This window comes from Mytilus trossulus, chromosome 9 (genome assembly GCF_036588685.1).
Source record: "Mytilus trossulus isolate FHL-02 chromosome 9, PNRI_Mtr1.1.1.hap1, whole genome shotgun sequence".
Taxonomy (NCBI): domain Eukaryota; kingdom Metazoa; phylum Mollusca; class Bivalvia; order Mytilida; family Mytilidae; genus Mytilus; species Mytilus trossulus.
This window is the reverse complement of record NC_086381.1, coordinates 67,399,356-67,416,500: the sequence shown is the minus strand read 5'-3', so window position 1 is coordinate 67,416,500 and position 17,145 is coordinate 67,399,356. Positions and strand designations below refer to the sequence as shown.

The window sequence follows — 17,145 nt, the reverse complement described above, 5'->3', positions numbered from 1 at the left end:
AGGTATTAAACTCCCTGATTAATAGATGTCTATGCCAAGTCTTTTATCTTTCTATATATTTTTATAAAAACACATATATGTGTGATGCTGTTATTACTTTATATAAAGCAGAAACTGAACAAATTAAAACAATGTCAGTACCATATTTGAAGTCTGTGTAACCATGCCAGTAGATGTCATTGTATGCGATGGTCCAGGCTGCTGCATCTGAAAAAAATGTCAAATAAACTTATTAATTGATGTTTTTTTTTGTTTCTTTTAACAATATACCCTTATCATGATGAAGTTTAAAAATTATTAAAAAAAAACAGATGATTTTTTTGGTTCTAAAAGATAAAGTAGCCTTCCCAAAATATATTCTAGACACATGATTTGTACCTAATTTGAGTTATTGCCTTTCAAAACAAATTCTACTAATTTCCTGAAACGAAAGGTAATAGTAAAATAAAATAGGGATACAACTATTCAAATGTTACACTCCAAACATTGGACACTGTAGTTTTTTATAGTTGACTGAAAACTAGTGAAAGTAACAGAATTGTATCCTAAACGAGATGTTTTTCATGTTAATTAATTAACCCTTCTAGTGTTTTTTTCTATAATAATCTTTTTTTACACAAAATCTACTTGATAAATGAAATTTATAGGCACAGATATTCTTCAGTTCTCATATAATAACTATAGGGGTAAAATATTACACCTATAACTTTGAACAATAATTACCTGTTGGGAATTTGCCATGCCTTGTCCCATTTGTAAACCACCTTGAGGCTGCTGTACAAATTGATGTGGACTTCCTCCAGCCTGCTGCTGGGCCCGTGCTTGCTGTAAAACATAGTGATTGAACAATCAAAGAGGAAATAAGTTTAAACCATTCCAGTTGATTAATTAGCTTGTGAGAAAAAATAGGCATTTGCCATTAACATTTGTGGCTGTATACCCAACTAATCACTGTATAAAGTTCTGCCTTTATGAATTATAAGTCTTTTATTTTTTCCTACACTATATAGGGATACAAAACAAATGTAATAGGCTTTCAGTCTAGGATTTCAATTGAAAATTATTATTTAACAAAAAGAGGTATCAGAAAAAATTTCAGTCTACGTATATACTGTAAATGCACAAATTATTGCATGCATTTATTATTGCTAATTTCTGAAAAATATGGATTCAGATATATGTATCAGATATTAGATGCAAGTTCTTATTATTCATGTTATTGCAATACTCATTCTGAAGCATTAATTGCAATCATATAAACGTTGCACTATTTTTTCAATTTGCAGTGCATGTTAACTAACTAGCAAATAACTTACCTTCAGTTTATGGGTAACTATCAAATTTCTTAAACCATCAACAAATGCTTTCTGATCATTAGGGATCACCCCTATAAAGGCCTTCCTCTTGTTACTAAATAGGATGAGTAATACGTCACACTTGGTACCAGGAGGGAAATGACCACAACCAGCCTAAAATTAAATTTGAGTAAAAAATATAAATTATGTCCTTTATTATACACATTGATATCCAAAAGCCCGGTCCAAGAGCCGACTTACACATCAAAACATACAGCTATCATCTGAATAGTCTACCACTATCACTAACTGGTTGATATTACACACATTTACATTTAGGCACTGTACTATTGACCTGTATCATTTGTTTGACTGACAAGATCATGTACTGTCACCACAATATAGAACATGGGAGGTAATTTTGTATTTTCTTTTGATATCTACACTTCTTATATGGAATATGTGGTAAGTTGATTGATTTACTTAAAATAATCAAATAACATCAACTTTATTAATAATAAAATATATTTCCGTATGTTTCATATGATTTTTAAACAATTCATTTTGTGGTTAAAAAAGAAAATCTAGTTATAATTCTTAATGTTGTTTTAATTTCAACAAAGCTGAAAATACTAAGTATAAAATTGAAGCTGTTATATTTTTGGTATTATCAGTTATATTGTTTTACCACATTCATACAATTAACTTACAAAACCAGAACTCATTGTTCTGCGGAGATTCCTTAAAGAGTCCACGTTGTAGTTACCGAAGTGAAAGGACACTTGACGAGAACTTTTATACAATGGCTGAAACTGTGGAGAGCTAAGCAAAGACCGCGTGGTATCAACTGCATTATAAGTTCCTTTGGCCAATTTGTAGTAATACTGAAATACATCAAGTAAAACTGTGAATAAAGGATTTTCATGAAAAAATTTACTTAATCCATAATTTTGATGTTAATATATGTTTTCAGTCTCAGCGTCTCTTAGTCTTTATAAAATATCTGTCTCTTAGTCTTTTTAAAATATCTGTCTTTTAGTCTTTATTAAATAATCTGTCGTTTAGTTCCATAGTTTGTAATCTGTAAAATTCAGTTGTAAATCCTACTTTAAGATGATTAGTCATTTAGATGCTAAATCTTGACATGTCTGGTACATTATTCTTTATCCGAAAAGTAGAAAAGTAAAATTTTGCATGAATTTTGAAATATTTTTCTAAAGTATACATTTTATTAATTAAGTTCTAGAATTCCATGACTTCTACTTTAGTTAAAAGACACTATTGAGAGTTGACACTGTAGTTGACGAGCCATTTGAGGCTTTGTTGGACCAATACTTACATTTTTGGGTCTGTAGCCCCTATTGAGAGTTGACACTGTAGTTGACGAGCCATTTTAGGCTGTGTTGGACCAATACTTACATTTCTGGGTCTGCAGCCCCTATTGAGAGTTGACACTGTAGTTGACGAGCCATTTTAGGCTGTGTTGGACCAATACTTACATTTTTGGGTCTGCAGCCCCTATTGAGAGTTGATACTGTAGTTAACGAGCCATTTTAGGCAGCGTTGGACCAATACTTACATTTCTGGGTCTGCAGCCCCTATTGAGAGTTGACACTGTAGTTGACGAGCCATTTCAGGCTGTGTTGGACCAATACTCACATTTCTGGGTCTGCAGCCCCTATTGAAAGTTGGCACTGTAGTTGACGAGGCATTTTAAGCTGTGTTGGACCATTTGATATAATCTTCTCCTGATATTCAAGCATACCTGAGGTTTTATTAAAATTAGATAAATTAGATTTAAGCCTCGCTCACACCTTACCGGATAGCTCGATCGGACGCCTAACGGATAAAAAAAATTATCCGTTGACAAAATTTTTATCCGTTGGGAGTCCGTTGGTGTACTAAGGGACATGCAACGAATGCCTAACGGACACACAACGGACATTGAACGTACGTGAAACGGATACGTACCGGACAGAACGGACGTCGAACGTACATCCAACGGACGAGTACCGGATAAATCGGACATCTAACGGAAGCGTAACGGATAAAACGGATGAACAAAATATTCTGAAAATTAAAGGCAATAAAAAGTAAAAACACAAAAATACCGAAATCCGAGGAAAATTCAAAAAGGAAAATCAAAAATCAAAAGGCAAAATCAAAAGTCCAAACACATCAAACGAATGGGTAACAACTGTCATATTCCTGACTTGGTACAGGCATTTTCTAATGTAGAAAATGGTGGATTGAACCTGGTTTTATAGCTAGCTAAACCTCTCACTTATATGACAGTCGCATCAAATTCCATTAAATTGTCAACGATGCATGAACAAAACAAACATACTCAAAGAGTAAAAATGTCAAAAATAGGGGTACAACAGTCAATATTGTGTTATCATCTTAATATCTCTACATAAACAACAAATGTAACAAAGAAGCACAAAAAGGCATACATTAATTTAACATTCTCATTTTGCTTTTCTTATACGGCTGAATTTATCTATGTAAAGTCTACCCATAATGATAGAAGGTTTCATTACTGGTTTAAAAATGCGCGTTTGAAATTCGCACAGGTAGACATAAAAATAATTGTCGTATGACGGCATACATAAATGAAGACTTACGTAAAGTTGATATAACAAAAACAGACTTAACAGTAAAAGTAATAATAATAAATAAAATAATGGTGTGGTTCAAAGTATGACGGGATACATAAGAACAGTTTCACGTCAAATACGGCTGAATTTATCTATGTAAAGTCTACCCATAAATGATAGAAGGTTTTCATTACTGGTGTAAAATAGCGGGTTTGAAATTCGCACAGGTAGACATAAAAAATAATTTTGTCGTATGTCGGCATACATAAATACAGACTCACGTAAAGTAGATATACCAAAAACCAGACTTAACAGTAAAAGTAATAATAATAAATAAAATAATGGTGTGGTTCAAAGTATGACGGGATACATAAGTACAGTTTCACGTCAAATGTATATCATGAAAAATAGACTAAACAGAAAAAGTAGTATTATTGAATAAAATAGTTTTGTCATTCATAGTATTCAAGATCCTTAAGTAAAAGTAATATCAATCAATGAAATAATTTTGCCGTTCAAAGTATGTGGTTTCTAAAAATTAAATGCAATAAACCATGAGAAATTTCAATTGGCATTTGTCCGTTTTACATTTGGTAGGCATCCGTTTTATCCGTTATCCTTCCCTTAATGTCCGTTTCACATCCGTTTTATCCTTTAGGCGTCCGTTAGGCGTCCGGTAGACGTCCTTTGGTGAATTAGTCTACCGGATCTCCAACGGACGCATAACGGACTCGTAACGGATACAAAACGGACGAGTACCGTATAAACCGGACGTCTAACGGACGCCTAACGGACGTTCAACGGTCATTTTATCCGTTGGACGTCCGTTCAAAGTTTTGAACATGCTCAAAATTTACCACCGGCCAGAACGGACGTCAACGGATAAAACGGACGCTTAACGGACGGCTAACGGATATGGACGGACGCCTAATGGATAAGAACGGACGTCTAACGGACATGAACGGATTGAAAAAAAGTTATCCGTTAGGCGTCCGTTCGAGCTATCCGGTAAGGTGTGACCGAGGCTTAAGAAAAAAAATCTGTTTCACTTCATAAAGGATATTGTATGTACAACTAGTGGAGCAGATTGCTATTTCTTCCATATTATCAATTTCTCACAACGATTTTAGTTTTGTTCATGTTGTTCAAATTTCAAAGTTTTCTGTGCGGTGTCTTCTCTTTTTTTGCCATGGTATTGTCTGTTCTTTTACTGTTTTTTTATTCTGACAGCTGTTGATATTTTCTTGAACTTGTATAATGGAGAGATAATACAATTTACAATAATAGTACTGTTTACTCCACAGCTATACAAGTGATATGTTTGTCCTTTTTACGACATATAATATTGGTAAAGGAACCATTTGTGCTGTAATTCTAAACACAATCTATAATTCAGAACTCTATTGACATGAATATCTAATACTGTATTTTTATTTAACAATTTGTTCACATTACCTGACCATATGATTTTCCTGTCTTTGTTCTGTCCTTGTATTGGAGGATTTGGAATGATGGAAAGGTTACCAGGATCTATTCCAGCCTGGATTGGTTGTTGGGAACCAGATTGCTGTGGTAATTGGATGGATGTTGACATGATGCCCATGCTCTGCTGCATAGGGTTAGGAGGATTTATTGCTGGCATTCTGATGGCTGAAAGCAATAACAACAAATTAATGATTAAAAAGATGTAAAGACCAATAGAAATGCAGATGTGTCTATATGGATAATAACTATAATTTAAAATAGTATCATTAGTTACTCAAATATTTAATCCGTAATTAAGAAACTTCATTTTGGGACATTTTATTTTATTTAAGCAGTTTTGATACCAATTTGCTCAAGTCCAAATGAATATGATATATGTTTCGCTTCAAACCATTTTAAAATTTATCTGATTACGATTCCCGCTCCCTCTCAAGAGCATATGAAAATATATTATTTCGAAAATATTTTATTTTCAATTACCTTGATTCCCTGTGTTAAATTCCCCCTGAAATATATAAACATTTCACTTTTTTAATAAAGGACAACATTTTAAGGTTATTTTCTATATTTACAAATATTCAGTACATCTGGTGTGATATATAACACTTGCTTATTAATGACTTATGGTGTGATATATAACACTTGCTCATTAATGACATGTGGTGTGAAAATGTGATTTTATAAACTATAATACATATATACCAGTGTATGATTGCTGTTTGTTATATATAGTTTCAATCTGAAATTATTAGGGTTATTTCCCTTGGGAATCTTGTGTTGATTTCCAAAATTAAAACATATGATACAAACAAGTCTGATCAAAGAACCTAACTAATCGAAATGATGTATTTTAAACAAGGCTATAACAATTGAAGATGATAAAAAAAAAAAAAATTAAAATCTCAAAATCTAGCACTCCATTTTGCAAGTTTTTGTTTGTCGAGTAATAAAGAATTTGCCTATGTTGACATTTAAGATGTCTCAAATTATTTTTCTCACCGAAATGCAAAACTGCAAAGATTTTATTATTAAATCACCATAAAGTATTGAAGCGTGTGAATGCTACTGCTATTATTATATAAGCTATTAAGTGAATGTGTATATGAGTGGGTGGGATTATATAGAGTTGTCTACATAAAAATATAATTAGAATATATCAACCATGTCAACATAAAAATATTTCAAAATCTCTAGTCCAATTTCATTAACAAACACTTTTCTCTTCATCAACTATGAGAAGATGCATATATTCGAGCAAAAGTCAGTGACTCTTGCTCCAGTATAAATTTTTCAACGGCGTAAAAAATGTCAAAACTGATTTTTTTTAATTATTTCTTTTAAGTGTTTTCTATGCATACTAGAAAGCTTTCTTTAAATGGAAATCTAGATTACTTGTTGAAATATTATTTAAGCTTAATACTTTCTTTGAAGATTGAAAGGGAGATGAGATTAATGATTTCAGATAATCTCCCATTGTAACTTATTAACAAGTTGTAATTCTAACCATGTCTGATTCTTATATAGATATAGAACACTTTTTAAAAAAAAATATAATACGAAAGCTTAGATTAGACATTTTTTAAGCAATTAAAAAATTACTACCTCTCACCTTTCAAATGATTCTTTACATTAACAATATGTATAGAAATTTGAACAACATTTTCATAATAGCAATCAATATCACTAATGAAACCCCTGCCTGCTAAAAGTATAAGGTGACCAGGAAGTTGTTTAGTGATGCATCTGAAAACGCACAACACAGTATAGACTTATATAGAACCTGAAACAAAATTTCAGAAATTCCTGAGAGAGATGCGACGAAATATATTCATTGGGCGGACAGACTGACGGACAGACAGACATGGATAAAACAGTATACCCCAGCTTTTGTAAAGCTCGGCTATACTAGCAATAACTGATAAAACTTGAACAAACCATCTGCATAAAATAATCAAAAGGGTTAAGGAATTTATCTCTGTAATATTCAAAATCTTTTTTCTTCAATTTTCCTTTGGAAATTTTTGGGTCTCAATGCTCTTCAACTTTATTTAACCTTCACTGATGAAGAGTCGTTTATCATGTTTATAGCCTGGTTTCTTTGATGATTTTTTTTTATGATGAAGACTGCATAATTAATTACGCTATCAAAATGTCATTCCTAAATACGATAAAAAGCAAATAAATTAAGCATTTTTGAAACATGAAAGGTAGAAACTGTAGAGTATATACTTTCATTTTGAGTTGTTTATTCAATTGTTAGTCATATTGATGAATCAAAATGATATTTTGGGGAGGGCAACAACATTTGGTTTCTACAAGTCTACAAGCAATTATACCAAACAATAATTAATTCAACTGAAACTGAGAAAATAAACTATTTTCAGTACAAAAAAGTACAAACACATATAATAATGTATAAAAAGTGAAAATGGATGTCTACTGAAAAACTATATTCGTTAAGTAAAATCACATTTTGCAAAAAATAAAGGTAAAATATTGATTATAATTTGCTGATTTTCATAAATTCAATTCAGTACGTAATGTTTGCCAAACATTTTCATTCTCCAATGATTTGCAAGACATCACCACAAATATAATAATAAACTACTAACAGAAACAAAATTATTGCCTGCCATAATTAGATGAAGGTGTTGTCATGATATCTGCCATGGATGGGCTACCAAACCCCACGGTGGACGTTGGTTGTCCCATGTTCATTTTGTTCTGTGTAAAACCAAATGGGTTATCACTTACACCAGGTTTTGAAATAAAAACAATGTAATCTCATGATAAATCATGGATTGATCACAGCTAGTGCAACACAAAAGTTTCTGTTACCCTGGTTGATAAAGATAGATATGATTTTATTAAGCCACAGCAATACTGATACAAGATTTGTAAAAAACAAAACATTTTTTAAACTGTGTAAAAATATGATTCAATATCTGTACAAAAAAATGTAGGCATTGGAAGACATGAAAAGCATGACCAAAATGATTATTAAAAGTTTATTTTAAGAGAAATCCTCTACATATCTGTCAGTTAAAAAGACCAAGAGAAAAAAGCTTCCCTGGCCTAGATGAAATTAATTAACACTATGTCCAATTGACAAGATATGAGGGTGTACTGCAATTGCTTAAAAATTCTGACTTAAAAATTTCCAGACAGGAAATTTTGAAAATCCTAAATCATTGCCATGAGGATATAAGTATTTTTTTATTAGATCACTGTAAAAAAAAAAAAATTATTTTGCCATTTTTTTTTTCATATTTGCTGATTTATTGAAAAGAACAGAAAAGCATCATTACAAAACAATTAAACAGAACTGTTGTACTATTACAAGCATTAGTTCACAAGCTTTATGAGGACGTTTCAATATCTGCTGTAAATGGGTTAATGTGTGAAAAATAAACTTTATATATTTTCCTTCATGGTAACAATCTACCGTACACAGATCAGTGGATCATAAGGGGAAATAATATGGTGTATAAAGTCAACTCTTTTTATGAAAAATACAATTGGATCAGAGCGTAACAAATGTTTTAATTTTTTTCAAAAGAATAGTTACTGCTTAAATGTGATTGGAAAATATTTATTCATTATAAAACTGTTGCTTTCACTTGTAAACTTTTTGTTAAATCTGTGCTTGTTATAAAAAGAATAGACTTCATATAGAGAATTCCCAATACAGTTTGCATTAGGTGACATGATTTCACACTTTAGTGTAAGCTAACAAAATCTACAACATGCATTAAAATCAGTTACTAATCTAACTCCAATCTGTCAATTTAAATATACCTGGGAACGCTGTGCCATACCAGGATGAGACAAATGCATACTGGTTGGTATGGTAACAGATGCAGACATGGAATGGAACTGCTTCTGTTAATATTTTATATAAAGATGATGATAATCATTGAATTAAAACATCTGACTGACTAAGATTAACCACCACCATGCACTGGTAAATTCACTGTGTATTTCCCTCTCCTAGCTCATGTTGTGATATAAGATTGCTTCTTTTATGAAATAAATTTCTATTTCATGCTAGATGTATATCTTTACATTAAAAGTTTTAACATGGCACAGAGAGGAAATTACCTTTATAAACTATTGTAACTGAATAGTTAATGAAAAAAAACAATTCTTTGAGTATACTTCATTCTCCTATAATCTGATCTGTGTATTTTAGATATCCTGCTTTGAATATAATTTGAATGATTATTTTTAAAACACAATTCGGTATGAATAAAATAATTTGTTTTTAAAAATGTTATGCCTACTATTTCATTTAGCATTTCTCTATTTGTACTTTATTTTTTATTACACTTACATAAACAGCATAGTATTTTTTGTTTAAATAATGATGTTTCGTTACTGTTTTAATGATATTAACCAAACATTTCATTAACACCACAGAAGAGACATCTCAATAAAATGAACTATACTCAAATAAATACATTTAAATGCAAATCTAATTCTAAAGATGATCAGGTAAAACATAATGATTCAAATACTATCTGGTAATAATTCTTTTTCATCCTACACATATTTACTGTAGATGGAACTTTGAAGAGATTTTGATCCTGTGGCTGAGAATGGTTTCCATCTGTTGGACTAATTACAACTGTACTTGAAGGTGAATATGCACGACTGACTGGAGCATTATGAATGGAGAAAGGTGGGGAAGGACAAACTTCAGATCCTAAAAAAAATTATAAATATAATGTTTATTCAGTCATAAACCAATCCACTTTATGATAATTATTCTTAAAAAATGTTTTTTTGTGTCTTATTATTTTATGATTATGTTGTGTCCATGCATTACATAGGTTCATTTGTAAAGTATTCAAAAAGACATTTTTGGTGTTTGAAAAAAATCTTTATCATGTTTATCTGTTCATGTTATTTTGTATATTTATCTATGTAGTGCATACTATATATTATCCTGATCTATAACTAATGGAACTAAATATAGTATCACAAGTAAGCAAGCATTAGCTCTGGACAAACCAAAAGGCAATGTCTTCCAAATATACTACTGTAATTTCAAAAATCAATGTGTGTATTTATTATTGTGAATCCTTGAACAATGGCAAAAACATGAAATCTAATTAATGCAACAATTATATGAAAGAAAAAATCACCTCAGAAATTATGAATGTAAGGTTTTTTTAATGAGAGGCTGATACTGTCATATTTTTCGTATTTAATAAAAAAAAAAAAAAAACAACATTATAATCATTTCTGTATTTGAAGTTTACACTTAACTTAAAGTGTAATACATTCATCAGTACGTATAAATGTATCAAGACTACAAAAGCAAAGTCAAATAAACTCTGTATTTTTCAAAAGTTAACGTTTTCAATTTTAAATATACATACTTTGGTCTGATTTTATATCGTTGGTAAAATCTACTGAAGGGCTTAAAGATTTTTCTGAAAATATAAAACCATGCATAAATTAAAAAGGAGAAACTTTCTTAAATTTCACTACGATCCATGTATAAATTATAAAATGACATTTATATATATCTCTTCCCTAATTCTATTTTTCTCTTTATTATATATATTTATTTAAAATCACTGAGTACGTTGAATGGGTATGCCGCTATCAGTGAATTTATTTCAAATTCAAGGCATCCTTAATTATAATGCATTATTGTGTTGAAATTGAAACCAACGTCTGCGTTTTAAAAATATATGTATCAGCTTCTCCAGTAAACAAAATTATTATTATTGACATATGTCATAGCTTATCTGTATTGATGTATTGTATAACACGTATATGATGAAAGGATAAATTAAGTGAAGTTGGCCCTGTTGAAGATATCTTATAATGCGTTAAATTTAATATAGTTTTAATTGGTGTCGGTTCTTACTCAATATTTTATACAAATCTGCACAATACATATACATCGATCCGTGCATGTAACCAGATACGTGAATACTGCAAATGCTCTAATATAAGAGTCAAATCGGTGAATGATTAATGATGGATGTTTTACTGTAGATGAATGATCGGTGATCGATGCCCCCTAGAACTCATCTGATACGTCATATTAGCTTTTGTGAGGGTAAACGTCACAACGACCAGCGATCGTTTGGTAAATTTATTTCATGTACATATTTTTGATTAAACCAGACATCTTTAATTCTGCTATCGCTACATCTCCAACAATTCTTAAAACTTTAAGATAATTAATATGTGAAAAAGTAATGCCATGTAACGCAATAAAATGCATGAAATTACACATCATTTGGATAAAGTAATGCATTAAACTAAAATAACATGTAATGCAAAGACATTATTACATTAAAATATTACATACAATTACTTAAACAAATGTTTTTCATTACCATGCATCACTATAAAAAAAATTACAGTACCCCATGCCTAGTTATAAACCTTCTTTTACATGCAATTTTTCGAATGTAATTCTGATTTCAAAATATTTAGACTGTTTCATACTTGCTTGTTTTATAAATACAGTAATATTAAAAAAATCCTGAAAATTATTTTTACCTTCAAACATTTCAATTTTTCTTGTTGTTACTGAATTTCCTGTATAGTACCTGGGTTCTAAGTTGAAAAATAAAAACATTTTGCAAAAAGTCCACTAAACACAACGACAAGTAACAAATTATTATAACTAACAACATATAATTAAAGCAATGCATTGGTTCATTTTTTTTAAATATTGTGATGATTTTAACAATTAGCATTTGTACCTTCAGATTAATCACCTGTTTTGAAGTTGCATAACAACACGACGGATGCCACATGTCGGACAAGATCTGCTTACACTTCCGGAGCATCTGAGCTCATCTCGTTGTCTTTCAATTGTTTGCTGTATTGTTTTCAATTTTTTACTACTGGTTTGTTTAACGATGAGTTTGCAGTGCAATATCAAATGCATGGATTCCAAAATAAAATAGGGACAAAAGATACCAAAGGGACAGTCAAACTCATAAATCTAAAACAAACTGACAACGCCATGGCTAAAAATGAAAAAGACAAACAGAAAAACAATAGTACACATGACACAACATAGAACACTAAAGAATAAACAACACGAACCCCACCAAAAACTAGGGGTGATCTCTGATGCTCCGGAAGGGTAAACAGATCCTGCTCCACATGCGGCACCCGTCGAGTTGCTTATGTGATTACAAATCCGGTAAATAGTCTAATTCGGTAGGTCACATTCATGAAAGGGAAGGGGATTGTAGTTACGACGTAAGGAACGTATCCGATATCATTTGTGAAACGGTTATTGCATAACGGCCAACCAACTCGTGATGGCGTCCGTAAAATTTACGAAGGGATGATTTCAACTTCACCATTTGGAACTCTTGGTTTAATAGCTTCCTTGTGAGCAGCAACCCTCTATCAAGAAAAATCATGATAGGAAATGCACGCACGGGAATATCGTATCAATTGGGAGATATATACCCCGTATACAGGTGCTGCTGGAATGTTGCTACTTAGAAATGGAAAGTTCACAATTGGGAAACTGAAATCATGTCTTTTGTCGTAAAGTTTTGTTTTCAACCGACCTTTGTTGAAAAAAACAGTATTATGGCAAATTATAGTGGTGTCTGTTTCCTACGACTATTTGCCCTTTTTCCACTTTCTTTCAATTTTATATGCTGTAAACTTTTGTTTAAAAACACTCCACACTCCACAGTTTATTCATGGAAAGTTATGCTCATTATAAAATCTTACTTTTAATTGATTGTTTATTTTGTAATTCAAATTCGAGACTTTTTACACATATGTTGAAGGAAATCAATGCACCACTTAAGATACTAATAAAACCTGTTTGAGGAGTTACCTTCACATAAAAACAACTAATACATTATCCAATTAACTCGCTTAAAACTCTTTAAAAAGAGAAATACTGTATTCTCCCTTCATTCTATGAATTAGAACGTTCATGATGTTATTTTTGTACATACCTTCGTTGATTGTGTTCTTTTCGGCAGAATAATAAGAGTCATAGTCAGATTCGTCCTCTATAAGAACACATCAATGATATGTTTGAACGATATAAGAAGATAATAAAATGAATAGAAGTAAAACTATATTAGATCTTTTATAATAAAAAAAACTATATTAAAAACATGTTCTCATTGTATCTTGTTACGTGTTGACGTAGATGCAAGCAATCTCCGAAACTAGAAAAATGTATGAGAGACAATATCTGAAAAAGTCTAGTTTTTGGCAATAATAAAAAACACAACAAAAAATATTTAGACCGGGTATTGGAATAGCAAAAATTGAAGTACACACAGTGGGAATCTAGGAACTGTTGTCTGTCATTCAAACAATTGTTTAATAAGGAAACAATGGCAATTTTAAAAATGTACAAAAAAAATCCAATTCTTTCCTGTTACCAAATTTTCTATAAGTTTAAGACACTATTTGTGGTTTACTAGTATATCCTGCGATAGTTTATCAAATGCCAATTATTGAGTTTAGTATTTGCAATACAAAAGGTTTACAAATATACTTAAATATAGTCAGATATGTTGGTAACATGGAAGAATCTTGAGTAACAGGACAACGGTATCAGGACAGAGTTGGTCACAGAAAGGATTTTTCTGCTTTATTTTAAAGTTGAAGAAAAAATTCATCATTTTAGATTGGTCAAAATTGGAAGATAACAGCAAACAATGTCATTAATCCTTTGAAACTGTATTTGCAAGATGAAAAAACTGCCTAGGTAATGAAAAATTCTAAAATAAATTCCTTTCTGTTACTATCTACTATACTAGAATTGCATAAATGTTCTCTGCTGTTATCAAAAGCAAAAAAACTATTTTTTATTCAATATACTGTATATTATTTTGAAATTCTTCAGTGAAATTGTCTTGAACATCCTCCCTGTTACTGATGATGGTTATGCTGTTACTTTTTATCAGGTAACATGACAGAACGTAACAGAAAGGAATTACGCGATAGTTTTTGTCCTTTTTATCACAGAAAGTGTAAGAAAAGGCCAAAACAGGAAAGAACACCAATAGGTATTTTTCTAAAAATTCTTACCTTGGATTGGCTTGAATTTTTAAACCTAGCTGCCTTTCCAACTATTTCTTTGTACTAATGCATTCAGGAAATGATGCTCTTCACAATACATAATTGGAAAATAACTCTTGGTCTTGTAAACGTTTCCACAGGTTAAAAAAAACAGTGGTAACAGGAGGGAAATCACCCCTGGGAACAATTTTTTTTTCTCTTAACTATAGTTATAATATAAAAAGACAAATTAGGGGCCAGATTATTATATAATTTATCATATATGTGAGAATCAGACGCCTGTTTAATTAATTTGAATATTATTTGAATGATTTAGTTTTCAAAAAAACACAGGGGACAACATGATTTTAGGGGGTTGAACATTTAAATTACAATATTTATCGGAAGAAATATAAGAATGAGTGTGTAATTGGCAGGGGTTGGTGCATTATATAATTTAGTTTACACCGAAACTTAAAATTTTCAAAAAAGATGGTTGAATAAAATTGATTGGGAAGTAAGAGACATGGAAACTATACTTTTTCAGATATTGTCTCATGAATTATTACATGAAATATGATAAGCGATACCATGAAGATTATATAACGATATGTCATAAAATGTTTTTAATTAAATTCAAATATTCTTTTCAACTTTCATACATATTTTACATTGAAAATTACGATAGTCCCCTAGATCAATTATCATGATACAATCGAATTGAAAACTTAAACTATTGGATTCATGAATGTTGTTTGGTCAAACTTATTTTATTTGAAATTGAATCTATGGTCATTTATGGTTCTATATAAACACATGTGTTTCAAATGTACATTTGATGTGGTGGCATTTGTAAACCCTGAGTTATCATTCGAACTGCATTCTGATGGAATATTCGTAAAAATTAGAATTTGCCACTTAAAACTTGAAAAATATCGAAAATATTGTGTTGGTATGATTTAAACTGCATCAAAATATTCCCACAAAGGTATTTGAAATTGATAACTTTAAATAGATGATAATTTTATCGCGCATTAAACTGTGTCATTTGCCGCGTTTGCTTTTCAAAATGTGGTTAAAAAGATCTGCAAGTTATCTTGTTTTGGGGTTTTGTTTACACTTAAGTAGTGTCGAACAACCTCCACATTTCTTTTTGTCCTATCGTTCTTATTCTCCATTTATTTTTAGCAAAGCTTTGATCATATAGATGCAGGCATCTTGGCAAATTAACTGTAGGTCTTGGAATTACATCATAAAAGTAAATCATACCTTCAATCGTTTCTTTCTCTATCTTCGTTAATGCCTTTTCAAACCCTTGTATTAGAAACAAATGTTAAGTTCTTTACCCATTCATTGTTTGACTATCAACATGATTAACACAATGAACTAAATCAACAATTATTGAAGTCATTTAATTGTAACGGTTTCTTTATTGATGTCTTTATTAATTGGATATTTTTTTTATTTATTGTGGTGGTATCAAAATACCTATATGTTTTTAATTTGTAGTAGCAACAACCCGTCAATTTCCCTCGAAAGTGAATGCATCGATTGATAATTTTACAATTGCATATCTGTATGGTGCATAATATTTGGACCCTTCAGGAGCATGCACGATTTTTTGCAGGTTTCAGTTTGGTTTTTATTGCTTAGTTTTGAGTATTTATAGAATTGTTCTGTTTTTTGTTTTTCTCCATATTTGTTTTCGGTTTATCGCTTACTTTTTTATTATTTAAAGATATCTTTCTATCTTTTTGTTTGTATTCATGTTCTGACATAAACAATGCGACTGTTACGAACACATTCTTACTTTGTATAGTTTGATCCTTCATCTTAAGTGCTTGATCTTGTCTCCTGATATGGTTTATCTTTGACGTGCATTTTTTGCAGTCAAAACTCTGTTTGCAATGATCACATATCACAGTTGTTTCTTTCAATCCAAATATTGATTGGTCTGTTCTCGCCTCTTTCTTGAACTTGGCTTGAAAGAATTCTGTTTAATACGAGACAAGACAAATAAAAGAGAGGCAAAATATATCAATGGAATAATCAAACTCAGAAGTCAAAACGAAATGACAATGAAATGGCAAAAGAAGAAACAATTATAAAACAATAGTATACAGAATCAGAGACCGACCAACACGAACGCAGGCAAACACCGAGGAAGGGAGATCTCAAATGTTCTGGCAGATCTAAATCCCACTCTACATGAAGCATCCGTCGTTTTGCTGGTGTTAGTTCAAACCGGCCGATAACTCTAATAAATGATCTATTTTATAAATTACATATTACTTCTTCTCTGACATATCGCAATAAAAAGCGTTATATGATTTTCGATGCTAATTCTATGGAGCCTCAAATAGTACAACTACAAACACGGTGTAAAAAATATTACTGAAGCTCAAACATTTTATTTGATTTTCCTAAAATCAAACATTCTACGAAATTACACCAATCTATTGACCAAATAACTGTTGCCTTGAATAAGCCTGGTTAATAAAGACATATGCTATACACATTAGTATTAATAAAAAAAAACTAGTTAAAGACAATACGTGAAGTGTATAGATATTCACTGTCCATTGTTGCAATCGACACATCAAAATGTACCATATTGGGCTTTGCCATTTATAAAAGTTATTACGAAGTAAAATTACAAAGATACTGAACTCCGAGGAATTTTTTTTTTTAAATCCCTAAATATACGGCTAAATCAAAAGCTCAAAGACATCAAGCGAATGGAT

At 31.0% G+C, this 17,145-nt stretch overlaps 1 protein-coding gene across 1 annotated transcript in view; it reads right to left on the bottom strand.

Moving 5' to 3' along the window:
• Positions 1–1,328: 1,328 nt before the first annotated feature.
• Positions 1,329–17,145, bottom strand: part of LOC134683289 (uncharacterized) — a 39,855-nt gene continuing 24,038 nt past the window's right edge. The window contains exons 10-20 of the mRNA XM_063542481.1: positions 16,212–16,394; positions 15,671–15,715; positions 13,342–13,398; positions 11,906–11,962; positions 10,765–10,818; positions 9,937–10,085; positions 5,861–5,885; positions 5,351–5,545; positions 2,955–3,060; positions 2,006–2,179; positions 1,329–1,469 (exon numbers count right to left, since the gene is read on the bottom strand). Coding sequence (XP_063398551.1) covers positions 2,038–2,179; positions 2,955–3,060; positions 5,351–5,545; positions 5,861–5,885; positions 9,937–10,085; positions 10,765–10,818; positions 11,906–11,962; positions 13,342–13,398; positions 15,671–15,715; positions 16,212–16,394 — 1,013 coding nt within the window. The 3' untranslated portion in view covers positions 1,329–1,469; positions 2,006–2,037. The remainder of the gene's footprint in view (positions 1,470–2,005; positions 2,180–2,954; positions 3,061–5,350; positions 5,546–5,860; positions 5,886–9,936; positions 10,086–10,764; positions 10,819–11,905; positions 11,963–13,341; positions 13,399–15,670; positions 15,716–16,211; positions 16,395–17,145) is intronic.